The sequence below is a fragment of the Dermochelys coriacea genome, chromosome 6 (assembly GCF_009764565.3).
Source record: "Dermochelys coriacea isolate rDerCor1 chromosome 6, rDerCor1.pri.v4, whole genome shotgun sequence".
NCBI lineage: Eukaryota > Metazoa > Chordata > Testudines > Dermochelyidae > Dermochelys > Dermochelys coriacea.
Window position 1 is genome coordinate 27,903,587 of NC_050073.1, and position 15,492 is coordinate 27,919,078.

Here is a 15,492-nt window from a genome sequence, read left to right on the forward strand (position 1 = left end):
CAAGATGACTTTTAATATAGCATCTGAAAACTATTAACATGCTGGTCATTAATATCACTGAAACATATAACAGTGGGTGTGAAATTATGGATACTCGCTGATATTATGTTTTGTAGTCTGTAAACAAACAGAAGGCAAACCAGGCTTTTCAACATAAGAACGGCCCTACAGGGCCCAAAGGTCCGTCTAGCCCAGTGTCCTGTCTTCAGACAGTGGTCAGTGCCAGGTGCTTCAGAAGAGAATGAACAGAAAAGGTAATCAAGTGATCCATTCTGTTGCCCATTCCTATGTGTATTTACTTGTCTGATCCAGTTTGAGAGCAGAGGACAATGAAAAATAAGTGAACATACAAGGTAAACAAAACCATCAAGCTAGCAAGTCGGGGGAGGGAGAATGACTGCTTTAAATTCATGATGAGGGGTGCAATATGCACCCCAGAAAGCCTTCCTGGCTCTTGAAACGGAGACTATGAACATTGGTGTAATATAAGAGGAGCAAAGAGACATTCAAGTCATCCATCTCCCAAGGGAACAAAGAAACCAGCACTTTGATTCTGTGAGGGCTGGATCCTGGCTGCAACAACCAGTCATGCTGGAGATTGCTTACAACTTGATGTGACTAAGAAACTGTTAGACAAAGCTATATTTTCTAGAATTAAATTTTACACTAGAAAACATGGTTTTTTGTTTCATTTGTAGCCCTGCCATATCCCTTTCACTCTAAATCACTTAAATCTGTTTTGTTAATAAAAATTATTTATAATATTATTCTTTGTTTTACTACGAATCCTCACAGGGCTGTGTACTACGATGGAGAGTAAAACCCCAGCTGAACTAACAAGCTGTTGTGTGTACTGGCTCTTTGGAGGCAGCAAACTTGGTGCTACCTCTGAGTATCTAGTAAGAGGGACTGGAGGACACTGCAAGGGAGACTGTTTTGAGGAGACTCAGGACCAGAAGGGCTATTGCAGTCACCCTGCAAGGAAGAACTGGGCTGGTGGAAGACAGGTTGAGGCTATTTGTGCTGGGAGCAGGCTGCTGGTATCAGGGATCTGAGCCAAAGCTGCACAGCACAGAGGCAACCAGGGTGACGGGGCAGGCAGTGACACAACCCCTTACTGGTCTGGGTGAACCCCCAAAGTGTCCCATTTCCAGAGGAAGTCAGAACTGGAATGCAAGAAGTCTTTCTTCCAGCCCATGCTTAGTCCACAGACGACATTGGCCCCTCATAAATTGTGGCTATAAACCATGCAAACTGCTTAGCAGAGGAGCCGGCTTAGTGGGGAGGAAGCTTGCAGTGGCCTGGCCCCACTTGCCCTTCAGTTATCATTAGTGATCTGGGTGGCACTGCTACTCACAGCTGTGAATCAGCCTGCGGTTTTTCTAAAATCAAGGGACTTTTGGCCATACATTTCGTGGGTCCCACAGGCCACCTCTGGACACTGTGAATATCCCATGATCTTCAGAAAGATTCACAGACAAACTTTCCTAGCAATACATTTGTTTCTGAGGCTTTCCCCGTATGAAATGACTACAGACTGTCGTCTGATGGTATGGAAGCTTGGAACATCCCTGCCATTTCTAGGGCCCTAAAACCTTGGGGTGGAGGAAGTTGATTTCATCGGTTTTGCAGGCCTCAAAGGCTGCCTCTACTCAGAGCTGAATGACATTTTAAGAAGTTCGTTGCAAACTCATTTGTTACTGAAATCTAGCCTTACGGATAGTGTCATTAATGATGGCACTACAAACTATTCTGAAGGAGTGGGAAGAAATGCTCTTTCTGCTTGGAAAAGCCATCCAGAGGGTTCATTGTAAACAGTTATTCCTGATGTGTGAGCCACGCCAGCCCGATCTCAGTCCTTTGCAATGACATAGTGTTAGTCAGCAAGCTGGTGGGGGGAGTGAGACACCCCTAAATGACAGAGCTCACTTTCAGAAGTGACGCCTTCCTGAAGCAAATGACTGCTTTCTGAGACTGGGGACTTCAGCTCCCACATTGTAATTTTATACATTTGTAATGTGGAATCTCATGGTGGCATGGAATCTTTTCCCATCCTGAGGCAGTCATGGCAGACTACTACAAATGTGCTGACTGTCCTGTAGGAAACATGGGAAGATCTGCCTTCTCCCTAGTATGCTTACACTGTATGAAACAAGTGATGGAAATGTAACATGCCACACATTTTAAAGAATTTCCACTATAATCCCAGAATGAGGAGAGTTGATGCATGCTGAGCAAGGGCCTGATCCCTTCAATGGACTTAGGATCAGGACCCTATGAACTGTCTCTCTTTTCATCTGAAACAGATCAGACGGTCATGCTTAGGTATGTTTAAGTGGGATCTTCCTGCGAGGGAGGGGTGGTTATCTTTGCAAAGCTGTCACACTGAATGATGACACTGAGGTTTGAGGATTGTAGTTCTGTACATAGAGGATTTGATTATTGCCTGTTTGAAGGATAATGTTTGAAAGACCCAGGGATTAGGCTATTGGACAGAGGAAGGGTGATGTCAGAAAGATGGAGCTGTATCTGTGGAAACAAGAATAAATAAAAAAGAAATTGTGCTGTAGCAGGAGGTACATGAACCACTTTTATTCATCCCCGTTTACAGAATATCTTTAAAGCAGCTTAGCCTATTACATTGCTTTCACCTGAACACAGCTGTGCCTAACAACCTGCTGAAAGCATCCTCCTGTTGTTTGCACAGAACATAAACTAAAGCCTGAGAGCAATCCTCACCTCCTGAAAAGACAATGGTACATTCCTTAGATTGTGAGTCCCAACTGAATCAGTGGCTGTGCATTTAATTCTGGTCCCACCTTGCAAGCTGTAGGTATCATTCAGCATCCTTGCCATCAGTTGGTTTTCAGAGACAGGTGTCTTATTTTTAAAACAACCTTCTTGTCCATCCCTCTCATTAATTCTCACAGACATCAGTGGCTGTGTACAAGAGAAGCAAGAGATAACAACAAAAGTGCAGCAGCTGACACCCAGAGAATGGATGGTGTCAGTAGCAACAGGACAATGTCATACAGTAGATGGAGTTATGACAGGTATTGTATGTCTTAATTTTTTACCTTGCTGCTTTCTGGTATTGATAAGCAAGACAAAGCAAGTAGAAACTGAGTCTGAGATTCCCCTGATATTTTGCCTTTAAAATCTGAATGATACTTTAGGAATATAGGTCTTCTAATTATATAGGCATGGCTTTTTTTTGTTAGACTGGATGTTGCTTTGAAAATTAGAATGTTTTTCATCTATCTGTTCTAGCAGAAAGTGGGTTTATTTTCACCCGGGTAGCACAAGATAATTATTTTATTATTTATTTGATGTGGGAAGAGTAGTTAGCTATTTCCATACAGATATTTCCTGGACTTTTTCAGCAAACACTTTGATCATTAGTTTGAAATACAATGACGAATGAGACAATTGTTCATACAGACCTCTGAAAAGAGGCATTTGCTTGTCAATTTCCATTGAGTTGATACCTGGGAATTAAATAAATTAAAATGCTAGAGCCTGAGATGTGCAGGTTTTCAGGACTTCAGGTATTTATGGTTGTGGTGGAATAGTGATACTTTCAGACAAGAAATATGAAAAATTCTATATAACAAATGTGCAATATAGAGCTGGAAAATGCTGGTTTAGGTGTCCCAATGAGGCAGTTATAAATACTTAGACTGTATTTTGTGTCAAGATGCAACTATTTACATTTTTTTATTCCTCCACCACAGAATGTGTAATGGTAAAATTTGGTCCCATTAATTTTCTTTTTATGTGGCTACAAGGTAACTTACACAAGTAGAATTGAACACGATTCATGATTATGACTGGATAGGTCTTTTAATAAAATACCCCCACACTTGTAAAAGCAATCTTAAATCTGTAAATTGTACACTTGGGACTGGATTTATGTGCTAATAGGACTGTCATTACAGTGAGTCAGGGTTACAAAAATAATCATCAGAAATAATCCTTGAAAGGTTTATGAACTGAAAAAACAATGCATTGAATGGCACTCATATTGCCTGTGTGTGTAAGGTCACATGGTTTATACACACATACACAGTGTGTACTCATTAACTTTGTGACTAAAAATCCTACATACATAACTAGAAGATATATGAATATCATTTTATGTGTCACAAAATGTTTTCCAGATCATGTGGAGGAGAGTGGGTATATGTATATATAGGTATATTTATGCAAACACACATACAAAAGGATGAGTTATACAACATGCTGTTTGTATGCATATAATCCTGTCCCCCCACATAGAGAGCAGACGCTTTCTTGTCTCTTATGCCATGTCCTAAGTAAAAGCGTCACAGTACCATGATGTACTTGATTCTATTCCATGTATGCCAAGTTTTGCAGCTGTTATACCTTAATCCCATAGTATATGTAACAGAAATTTCAAGAGAATTAGTCTTAGATGTGTTTTCTCTGTGGCAGTGTGTGTGCTTTAACCATATTTACTGCTTTAGAGTCAGTTTTCCAGTTCACTGTCACAGAAATGAAAACTGAAAAGTTTTTATTGCTATTTATTAGCATTTCATTCAGTGTGTGTGCTGTACTTATTTCTGCCTAGCTTCTTTGCTCTCTGCATTATATTTCGGGGAAGAAATGCAATATTTCCATGTCTCAGTTGCACAGCTTCCAGCTTATGAAAAATTTCAGAAACACAAGGTATATGAGCCAATGTCTGTGTAATTTATTCTCTCCCAGTTGCTAATGCTGGAAGGTTGAGGAATGAATTGCTGCTTTTTCAACCGTATCTCCTTGCTGAAAAATGGTGCACAGTTGTTTTTGTACATTGAAACTGTCTTCCTACATCCATCTACAAGAAGATGCCCAGTACAATTATAAAAAAGATTGCTCCTCTCTAATATCAGAAACCTCATTGTGCTGTTGTTTGTATTTGAGGCACTGTACATGATCCATTTTTGTTGATCTCATTGAATGCAAAAAAAAAAGCGGTTGGGAGGAGATTACTTATTTCTGTTAGCATAAAAACACATCAAGGAATAAGCAGGTTTTATTCATGCTAATAGTGTCCTTTGTTCTTGTGGCTATTTTTGTTTGCCTGTTACATTTATACAAATGACCAACCAGGCTGGAAGTTAATGAGGAATTGCTCAACATAGGTCTGTGCCGTTTCCCCTCTTACAAGTGAGAAATGCACCAAACATAAGTATACAGTGTGTTCCAAATGTACTCTTCTTATAGACTTTCCCCATCTCCCCTATTTTTATATCAATCTTATGTTTTCCTTCAGTTGTGTCTCCTGGAATTTCTACCCCAAGCATTCAAAAATCATGAGTCAGATCCCCCCCCAAAAAGCAAGAGACCGTCTTAAAGATCATTATACTTAAAAACCACGGGAGGTATTTTTTAATTTGCCTTTTGAATACTTAGGGTGCAGTCAGGTCATATGTCAAGCTTTTCTCTGAAACCAAGAGGGCGAGAAAATTACTTTTAAAAAAACCCCAAAAGCTGAGATTCTCCTTTAATCACTTGCCAACAGGAACTAGAGATTTAACAAACAAACTAAATATGCGAGACTCATGACGAAATCATGAGAGTTGGACACACTGGTGCAGGGGGAAGTTAAAGTTCTACTTGTCCTGGTAACTAACGTATAACTTATTTCTACTCTGGGGAGGTAGTGTGACCTTGGGCAAGTCACATCACCACTCTCTGCCTTTGTTTCCTCATCTGTAAAATGGAGATACTGATCTAATTTGTAAAGCACTTTGAAATCTGCTGATGAATAGCACTATACAACCCTTAGGTGGTATTATTGCTCCTTCCAAAAATATCAAAAAGTAAAATAAATCCTGCAATATATTTCAGAGAGGAGGGAAAAGAGAAGAGACCTGTTACTAAACTACTGCCAATTATCATGAAAAATTATGACTGGCTATCAAGGTAACTTCTTGTTCCCAGGATAAGTGGACCACAGCACCTCAAAAATATAAAGACACTTTTTTTAAAAAAACAAACAAACATATGCAACAAACCTTACATGATTGACTCTAGGTCTGTGCTATTCTGTAAGAAACATTTTATGGTAAATGTGTATGAAGAGTCTAGTGATCTGAGCAGACTCAAGCCATGAACTCCTGAGTTCCAATCTCAGTTTGGACACTGTCTCCTGTGACCGTGTGATCCTGGGTCAGGGTATGCCTAAACTGCAATCACAGAACATAATTGCAGCACATGTAGACAAACATGAGCTAGCTTTAATTTAGCTAGATTAGGTACTGAAGTAGTGAAGCCACAGCTGCATAGGCTAGCTGCCTGCGTAATTACCCAGGGTTCCAGGCAGAATTGTATAGTCCACATGAAAGGCCGGGCTGCTGCAGCTTCACTGTTCCAGTACCTTAGTGAAATACATTAAAGCTAGCTTGGGTATGTCTACATGAACTGTCAGCGCACTCAGACTTCAGTGTAAACATTCTTTCTGTTTCCCCATCTGTAAAAAGGGATAACAATACTTATCTCCCTCCTAAGGAGGTTAGGAAGATTAGTTAATGTTTGTGGCGCTCTGTCAGTGATAGTTATTGCGACATTTCTCATTCTTTATACTCTGGATTTCACTATGCTCTGTGCTCTTTTATATTTTATTTTAAATTAGCAAGCGTAAAGAGCAATTTCAGAGAGAGAAGGAGAGGTCTTCAGAGGTAGTACTAGAGCAATAATCAACCGTAATAGGTTTCCTTCCCACATCTACTTAATGATAGGGGTTTTCCCTGCTGTGAATATTGGTTAGGTCTCATGGCGCATGCAATAGCTTTGCAGATAGGGGACTCCTTTTGAAGTTAGCTGTGATGTGATGTGATTTCAGAGAGTTTTTAGGAGATGTGTAGGTTCCGGCTAGAATGTCTGAGATGGGAGATTCCCAGTAGCAGTGGGGTTGGCAGCAGTAAGGCAGGGGTAGACATATCTGTCTCCCCAAATGACATGATTTGGGATTAGAATGCAAGACCCAGCTCTTCCATTGACTCACTGAGCGACCTCACACAAGGCATTTCTCCTTTAAGTCTGTTTCCCTATATGTAAAACAAGGATTATAATACTTACTCTCCTCACAGGGATGTTGTTGGGATGAGTTAATTTTGCACGGTACTCTGAACAATCAGTGCTGAGTATTGCTATTACCACATTTAAATATCACCATTTGTTGTCTGTTGGGGATAAACAACAGTAAGCATTTTGATCATCAAAAGCTGCTGCACATACTTTAATCATGTGACAACTTAATTCTTATCGTGGGTATTCATCTGCAAATTTTAGTCAGTTTTCAAATTTAGTCATTGGAATTGCAATTTACAAACTTCTTACCCACTACTTTGAAGAATTACTCTATAGAAACAATACTGCTAATTCCTGTGTGTGCCCTATGGACTATCTCCCAACTGTTCCTCCTTTAGGAAAGATGTCATTTTAGTGGTAAACCTATCTCTGTTCCACATCCATCTTGTGGTAACCTCACATTACTGTAAATGAACTTTGTAATGCCAAGATATAGACCAGGGTGGATAAAAAATGACTAAAAAACAAAAATGTAAAAAAAAAATTTGTATTTTTTAAATTTAAATGCATTTTTCATTTAAAAACTAAGCCTGTTTAAAATTAAATTCGAACAATAAACAATTTGTGTTTAAGGCCTAAAATCATTTAAATTAAATAAAAAAATATTAAGCAGCACATGTTTGCTGATGAAGTTTTTTAAAGGAAGTCAAACCACTGTACTAATCCAAGCCACAGGCTAAGCATCTGAATCTAGTTTGTTGAAGTGCTAAACCAGCTTTTGACAGCAATAGCAGGTATTTTCTTGTTTTCAGTTTATTCAACAAGTTCAGTTCAATGACTAATTCATTCAAAGATAAACTAATTGGAAATTGGGGGAAAAAGGAAAGCTTGTTTTTCTCTCCCATGCTATGAATAAAAATGAGGTTTGAGAGGATGGGGTCTACTAGTTCTAAAATCTTGAAGGACATGGTGACTAGAAACAATCAGTTCATTAACTTCAGATGATAGTTATTTTTATTATTTATTTGTATTATTGTAGCATCTAAGAACCTAGTCATGGCCAGGATATACTATTTCCTTTTTTTAATAATCAATTTTAAATGCAAAACATGGTTTAATTTTTTTCTTATGTATACATTTAAGGTAGTTTCATTTAACTAATAATTTTAAAAAGTGGGTTCGATGCATTTTTAATTGAATTCTAATTTTCATTTAAAGAAAGCTTGATACAAATCCCAAGCAAAAAATTAATAATCTAGTAACTAAAAATGCATAATTCAACACTTTGTGGCATTAAAAATTTAAATATTAAGAACCTGAATAAATGTATGTTAAGCTATGTAATAGCTTAAATAAATGTGTGTATATATATATAAATGTATCCTCCTAGTCAGCGAAAAGAAGTTCCATGTTTAGTGTAATGGCTATATTTAGTTTCAAGTCAACATGTTAATAGTTACCAACCAATGAGAATCAACCTTTCTTTTGGAAAATAACTAGAATGTACAAATGCAAAATAACATTAAAATAGATACTTTAAATCAAGGTTTCCAGCTTACTGATTTAAATCATGGTTAAAATCGGTGTTTTAAATTGCTGTAATTTAAATCAATCCACCCTGTTATAGACTGTGGTTTATGCTAAAAGAAATTAATCCCAGATTGTCTAAAATTTCTTGTACCAATCATTTAATGTCATTCAGTTCAGATGTTGTCCCAAATCATTGTACTCAATGGTGTGTGTGTGTGTGAGAGAGAGAGAGAGAGAGAGAGAGAGAGAGAGAGATTCAGTTAAGGACTTGATTCAGGAAAGAAAGTTGTGTGTAGTATCGCAAGCATACAACATCAGACATTTTTCTCCATGGATCTTTCTTTAATTACAGATTGTAAAGAGCCTGATGCTGCAGTATTTGGAAATCTAAAACACATGCATGTGAATGAAGGTCTGGGTCCAAAATATACAGTTCCCATAGGAACTGGAGCAATTAATTTAAAGAGGCACTCAAAGTACTTACATATTAGCTATCAATTTTTGAGCACATTAAAAAGAGTAGGGGAGGAACCGTAACACCAAGCTAGCAGTCATCTGCACTGGTTACTGAAAATGTAAAAGTTTTACCTGTTTACAGGTTTACACCCATTCACTGCCATCTGCAATTAAATAAAAACTTACTATAAAAGAATCAGAGCGGCTGCTCGGAGAAATAAAGCACAACTCCATTTGTCATGTGGTACACAAACTATTTTAAATAAAATACAAGTGTCCATGTTTCCAGGAACTTGGAGGAGAGTGGCATTTCTGAAGTGGGCTGATTACTTGTTAGGAGAGAAGGAAGTACAGTCATACCCACAGGACATGGCTTCTTAGAATGATTTACTCACAATATGTACTGAGTTCTGATTCTCCCTGAACTAGGCTGTCAGCCTGTTTCCTGAGGATGCACGTTTCTGTTGCATAGAAAAACCCTGGTCCCAGGTCAAAGCCAAACCTATTCTACCATCAACTCTCCTTCAGTTCTCCATGCTGAGCATGCTTTTGGCCAGGACCATCTTTGGTTCTAAACAATTTTGCTTCCCTCTTCTTGCCAATCTGTCTAGGATTGTCTTTCTAATAGAAGATCAGATTTTGCCCCCATCACTGACACAATGTGGTTCTTTTCTCTGCAAGAAGTTGCCACTGAAACCAGTGGGACTAGTTACACAGTAAGGCCCTAAAATGTACACTGGTTTAAATAAATCAGTATTCAAATCTAGTTAAACTGGGGCAAGCCTCTGTTGTAGACTCCAGTTGGCTTTGATTATATCAAATCAGTTTAAATCCATAAATTTACCAATGCAAGCTAAATCAATATAAGCAAGGACTAAACTGCTTCATGTATGTATGTATATATTTGGGATTGCACTCTTAACTAGATAGAACTTGAAATTGATTTAGTTAAACTGACGCATTTTTCCATTAGACAAGGCCCAAGTTACCACTAATTGTGGTTTTAAAAAAAAAAAGTGGTGAAAGGAGCCATTTCATTAGATTACAGTTTGAAAGAGTCTTCTCCTTTTTGCCTTAAAAGGTGGGCCAGTGTTGAGCTATTAATTTGGTTAACTCCAACATGGTCAGGACACACTGAACTTCTCCCAGTGGCCTTTGTTTAACCCTTTCATGGAACATTTATTATTCATTCAATACTGCATTTCTTTAACCCCCCTCTGCCACATGAATATTTTATTTATGCATTTATATTTAAAACAATATAAAAAATGCCTCTCCAAGGCCCTAGGTGCCCTGACACAACTTTAACAATGTAATAAATACAGTGAATTCCCAGCAGCTTTAAAATAATCAACTCAATAGCAACTCAGCCAGCCAGACACATACAGGGTATGTCTACACACCAATTTTTAGCCCCTCAGCCCAAGCCCTGCAAGCCTGAGTCAACTGATCCAGGCTCTGAGACTAAGTGCTGTGGAATGTTTGTTGCAATGTATATGTGCCCATTGAAACTCCTTTCCACTCCTTCATTGCTGTGGGAAGCACATCCTCAGCCCTCTCAAAAAACCCAGTTGAACAGGAGTCTTTGGCAGCTTGCTCAGAAAGTCACCAGATTCGGGCTGTTTTTGTTGGAGTAGGGAGTTCCTGAAGCCCTTACAGAGATTGTCCTGAAAGCAGCCCTCTCTTTATAATGAGGGAGATCCAGCTCAGACACCCCTGCTGATGGCAGCTATGTCGGTATGGCCTGGGGAACGAGGCAGTTCCTCAAGTAGGGCTTTATAGGTCATAACTAACCATCAAGTTCAAAGACAACCAATATTGCTGTATCAGAAAAATATTTTTCCAGGTTTTACGTTATAATATTTTCTTGCTGTAATTTGAGGAAAAGAATGTTATATATGTCAGTTTGTTTTTAAAAATTGTATTAGCAGAATCAAGAAACTTGCAGAAACATTTTTGTAGTGGAACTTCATGGTTCCACCAATTAATCTGAGGAAGGTGGCAGTTTAGCAGTTTCCCCCTCCCTCTGCATTTAAAAACCAGGTTTCTAGGTAAACCTCTTTTTCCTTCGGTCTGTGGAACTCTGCCATGCTGGGTCAGCTATTCAAATCGTAGCATTTTGGAATGAGCTAATTGGTTTAGGAGAGTCGTGTCTCTCTTCTAACAACTGGCGATTGTGATTTGTGCTGCAACTAAGAAACTGGTCATCAGCCCTTTGTATCTCTTATACAGCATCGATTTTGTTTGGAAAATTAAACAAACACTGATGGATTATCTGAACTCCCCAACCTCTTTCCAAAATGTCCTAATTTTTGGACAAGTCCTCAATATGTGACAATCTGCATGTTTCATTACAATTACGTTTAAATCCCGAATGCTTTTAGGGTACGCTTTAGAAGCTGCAAGTTCACTCTATCAAAAGCCTTTTCACTATCTAATAGAAGTAGATTAGTTAGGTTGATGAAATTGGTTGAATCATTCTTCTTCCCCCACCCCCACCAAAAAAAAAAATCAGGTCCAGAACTCTCTGAACGTAGTCTGGTAACTGCCTGTTTAACACACAACCTATTTTATCTCTGAAAATATATTTAGGCAGTATTTTTCAGTCTATTTGATAAGACTGAAGCGTGATGCTTAGTGTGTTGATTTAACAAAGAGATCACAATTGGATAGGTCTCTTCCAAGTTGCAATATTGCTACTATTTGGGCCTCACTCCAGGTATTGAGGCTCTCTTACTCTTTCTACTTCTCATTAAAGATCTCTGCCAGTTGTGCTCTGAACTCTGGAGGAAACCCATCCAGGCTTGTAGATTTACTGTGTTAAGTGACTTAATGATCTCTCTAACATCATCAGGTATAAATGCTCCTGGTCTATCTGATCTATTTTAGGGAGCTTTGCATTAATTCTATAATCTTTTATTTGTTTGGGACGTGCTGGCATAAATCCTTCTGTAGAAATTTGTAAATACCTCGCGTATATCCTTTGGACTTGAAAATGATGATGATTAATGATTTGGTTTCTTCCAGACCGGAGGACTGGTTTTTATTAGCTTGTATATTTTTTTAGTCCATTAGCAAGTAGCCTATCACTTTTGTTGCTTTTTTCATAATACTGTTGTTTTGTAAATCTGATAGCCTTTTCAGTTTATAGCAGGTTTAATTTACCTCTAACTTCAATTAGGCTCTGGCACATGATCTGGGAATGATTTGTCTGATGTATTAAGTCTTTCTACTTTCAAGAGGTGTCTTTTTTTCTAATCTTGATATTTTAGGATTAAACCCTTAATAAGTTACTCCTGAGTTCCAGAGAGTGTTCTTTTTAAACTGGCTCACATTCTTTTTTCTGAAGTGTAATTTCTTCTCTGTTATGGATTCTCTCCTGAGCACATAAGAAAGGAATGTTTAATCTCCATATGTTTGTTTTTAGGTGTGCCCGCAGTTTCTAATGAGAAGCCAGACTGCGCATGATCAGACCAGCACATACACCCTTGTTTATCGAGAATAGTGGTGTTAAACATTGATTTGGAAATTCATAGTATATCAATTCATGTATGTATTTGCTGTGGAATTGAATAAAAGGAATAGTCTTTCATTTGCAGTGAGGCATCTTCAGGAGTCACATCAATCATGTGTACCTACTAGTAGTTTTAGCTCCTTGCCTGACTGTTTCTCTCGCTGTTTTGATATCTGATCTGTCTACCTATAGGATCTGGGCACAGCTATGACCCCACTCGCTGTCACAATATCCCCTTCTCCAAATTCTTCCAAGAGTTGGGAGAATTTGTTTTGAAAAAGAGCAGTTGACCTCTGCTGCAAGGGATAGATGCTTCCTAAAGTTAGTATTTTGTTTCCAATTGCACCTTTAATCAACAAGCATTTACCATCTTGGCCTATGGTTATTATTATGAATAATAGTGTTTACTGTTATGGTGCCTAAGGGCCAGCCAAGAATGGGTCTCTGCTCTGCTAGGTGCTGTACAAATACGGACTTGGTTTATGCTTAAGTTAGGTCAACATAGCTATGATGGTTGGGGTGTGGAGAAACCCCCTGCCCCCCCATACTCTTGCAGGAATGCCATCTCCTCAAATCAAGTTAGCTACAAACTTCAAAGCCCCCTTCCGTCAATATAGCTGCATCTACTTAGGGGGTTATGTTGGCAGAGTTATGCTGGTCAGAGGTGTGGGTTTTTTCAGATCCCTGACCAACATAACTCCTAGAGCAGATGCAGCTGTGTTGATGGAAGAAGGCTTCAGCTCTCCTCTACCTGTGCCCAGCTCCTACTCCCCACAGAGGGCTCTGCTGTCCAGGTGGCACTGCTACCTGGGTCCTGATGTTGCCTGGCTCCAGGTCTGCCCTGGGCTCTGAGAGGCTCCAGCCCCTGCACTGCACTGAGTGGTCCTAGCTGCAGAGTCCTCAGCTCCTACTGTGCTGACCCACTGCCAAGCGCTCTCCTCCTGGGACCAGCACTAACGCCTGCTAGCTTGGAGGACACTTTGCAGCCCAGGAGGGAAAGGAGTCACCTGGCCTGGGACTGGCAGAAGTGCCAGAAATGTGGAAGAAGCATCTTTGTTAGTTAGGGCAGATGTCTTCAGCAAACTGCAACCTATCCGCTGAACTGTTACGGTGCTGCCAAGAACAAGCTCATTCATTTTGACAGCTGGTCTTGTGCTCATTTAGAATTGCAGTGTTGAACAAGTGCAGGCGGGCTTCATTTGAAGGTTTGCCTGGACTGGGACTAAGTGATGGAAGGTATGACAGGATAGTAGCAATATGAAGTCATTCATGAGATGAAGAAAGAGGCCTGCCATCAATAACAGATTATTACTAGCATTAGCCTTATTTATTATTTATATCAAGGTAGCAGCTAGGAGTTCCAGTGGGGGATTGGGGCCCCATTGTGCTAGTCACTGTGCAAACATATACAAAAGGCAGTTCTTGTCCAAAGAGCTTACAATCTAACTGTAAGAAAGGAGACAACAACTGGATACAAGGAGCACAAGGAAATAAATGAACAAAGGAGCACGAGGAAATTGTGTAACAATGCTGGTCAGCATGCGAGGCAATGGTCTCAGCTCACCAGCAGCCAAGCCAGTGTCAAGTGTTTTGTAGGCATCACGACAGAGGAGAGATTTACGGAGGGACTTGACAGAGGACGATGAGGTGGTTTTGCAGATATTTATGAGAAGTTCCTCCCATGCATAAGTGGAAATGTTGAAGAAAACATGTTTGTAACAAGGGGGTGATGATGATGTCTGGCATTAATGGCAGGGCAGATGCAGGAGCCAATGTCTTGGTTGCGTAAGAGAGATGGGATGGGTGAAAGTGGATGGGATAGGTGAAAGTGCAAACAAGTAGTTTGTGTTTGTGATGGAGGACAGGGATGAAGGATAGAGTGTACTAGTTACAAGATTTGTCCAGGAAGAGGTAATTAGAGATTTTGGCAAGAATGGTTTCAGTGGAGTGTGAGAAGCGGAAGCTGTATTGGAGCTGGATCTAGGTAGGATGGAATTGGAGAAGTGGAACTCCAGACAATTGTAGAAAGTGTGTTCAATGAACTTAAACATGAGAGGGAGAAGGCAGATGAGGCCTTAGTGGAAGAGGCAAGTGGGGTCAGTGTGGGGCGGTTAAGATGAGACTAAAGAATACTTGGAGTGAGAGGCTGAGGAGAAGGGTAAGGGAGGAGATGAGAGGGGATGTGAGGGAGATGGGATGGGGTTATTGGGTAAAGTGGCGGGATTAGAAGAGGAGAGCAGATGGAAAAACTTCTGCATCTATGGCAGGGAAGGAGGAGGAAGAAGTTGGAGGAGGAGAAGAGAAGATGGACAGGATGGCGGTGGTCACATAAGTTTGTAATTTTTTTCCTTTGAAGAAATCAGTCTAACTTTTGCAGAGGGAAGTGGAGGGGGGTGTGTGTGTGTGAGAGAGAGAAGGTTTGAGGAAGGAGTAAAATCTGGCCTGAAGGCAGTTGGTATTATGAATATGAGATTCAGTTAGGTGAAGAAGTAGAATTGCTTGTTAGGAAGATGGTAGAACTGAAAAAGAGAACACATTTGTAATGGAGGAAGTCAGCCTGGTCATGAGATTTCCCCTGGCGATGCTGCACAGTGTGAGAGCAGGAGCAGAGGAAGCAGATGTTGGGAGTGAGTTGGGTTGGGGTTGGCAGGGTGAAGACATTGCAATGGGAGAGAAGGGTAAAGGAGTCAAGGGGGAGGAGAGTTCAGAGCATAGAGAATCAACTACCATATCAAGGGAAGAGAAGGCAGAGAGCTGAAAAGGACAGAAGAGAAATGTTGCTATAGGTCTCTAAATATATTTTCCATTATATTTATCTTTATCACAAATATTCTTATCAGGATGGGAGAATGTATTAGTAATTAAATCCTGTGCTTAATAATGTAGGTGGAAACAATTCTGCATCCTACTTATAACATTTTTACTCAAAATCTTGTTAAAAATAAATCAATAGT

The 15,492-nt window shown here is 39.7% G+C and overlaps 1 protein-coding gene across 6 annotated transcripts in view; it reads left to right on the forward strand.

The window, feature by feature from the left end:
• Positions 1 to 2,851: 2,851 nt before the first annotated feature.
• The window catches only part of TUB (TUB bipartite transcription factor), a 265,886-nt gene continuing 253,245 nt past the window's right edge, over positions 2,852 to 15,492 (forward strand). For 3 of the 6 annotated variants that reach the window (XM_043516611.1, XM_043516617.1, XM_043516615.1), the window contains exon 1: positions 2,852 to 3,053. In XM_043516611.1, the coding sequence (XP_043372546.1) occupies positions 2,998 to 3,053 (56 nt within the window). In that variant the 5' untranslated portion in view covers positions 2,852 to 2,997. The remainder of the gene's footprint in view (positions 3,054 to 15,492) is intronic. The other 3 variants (XM_043516610.1, XM_038407876.2, XM_043516612.1) reach the window with 2 other exon arrangements.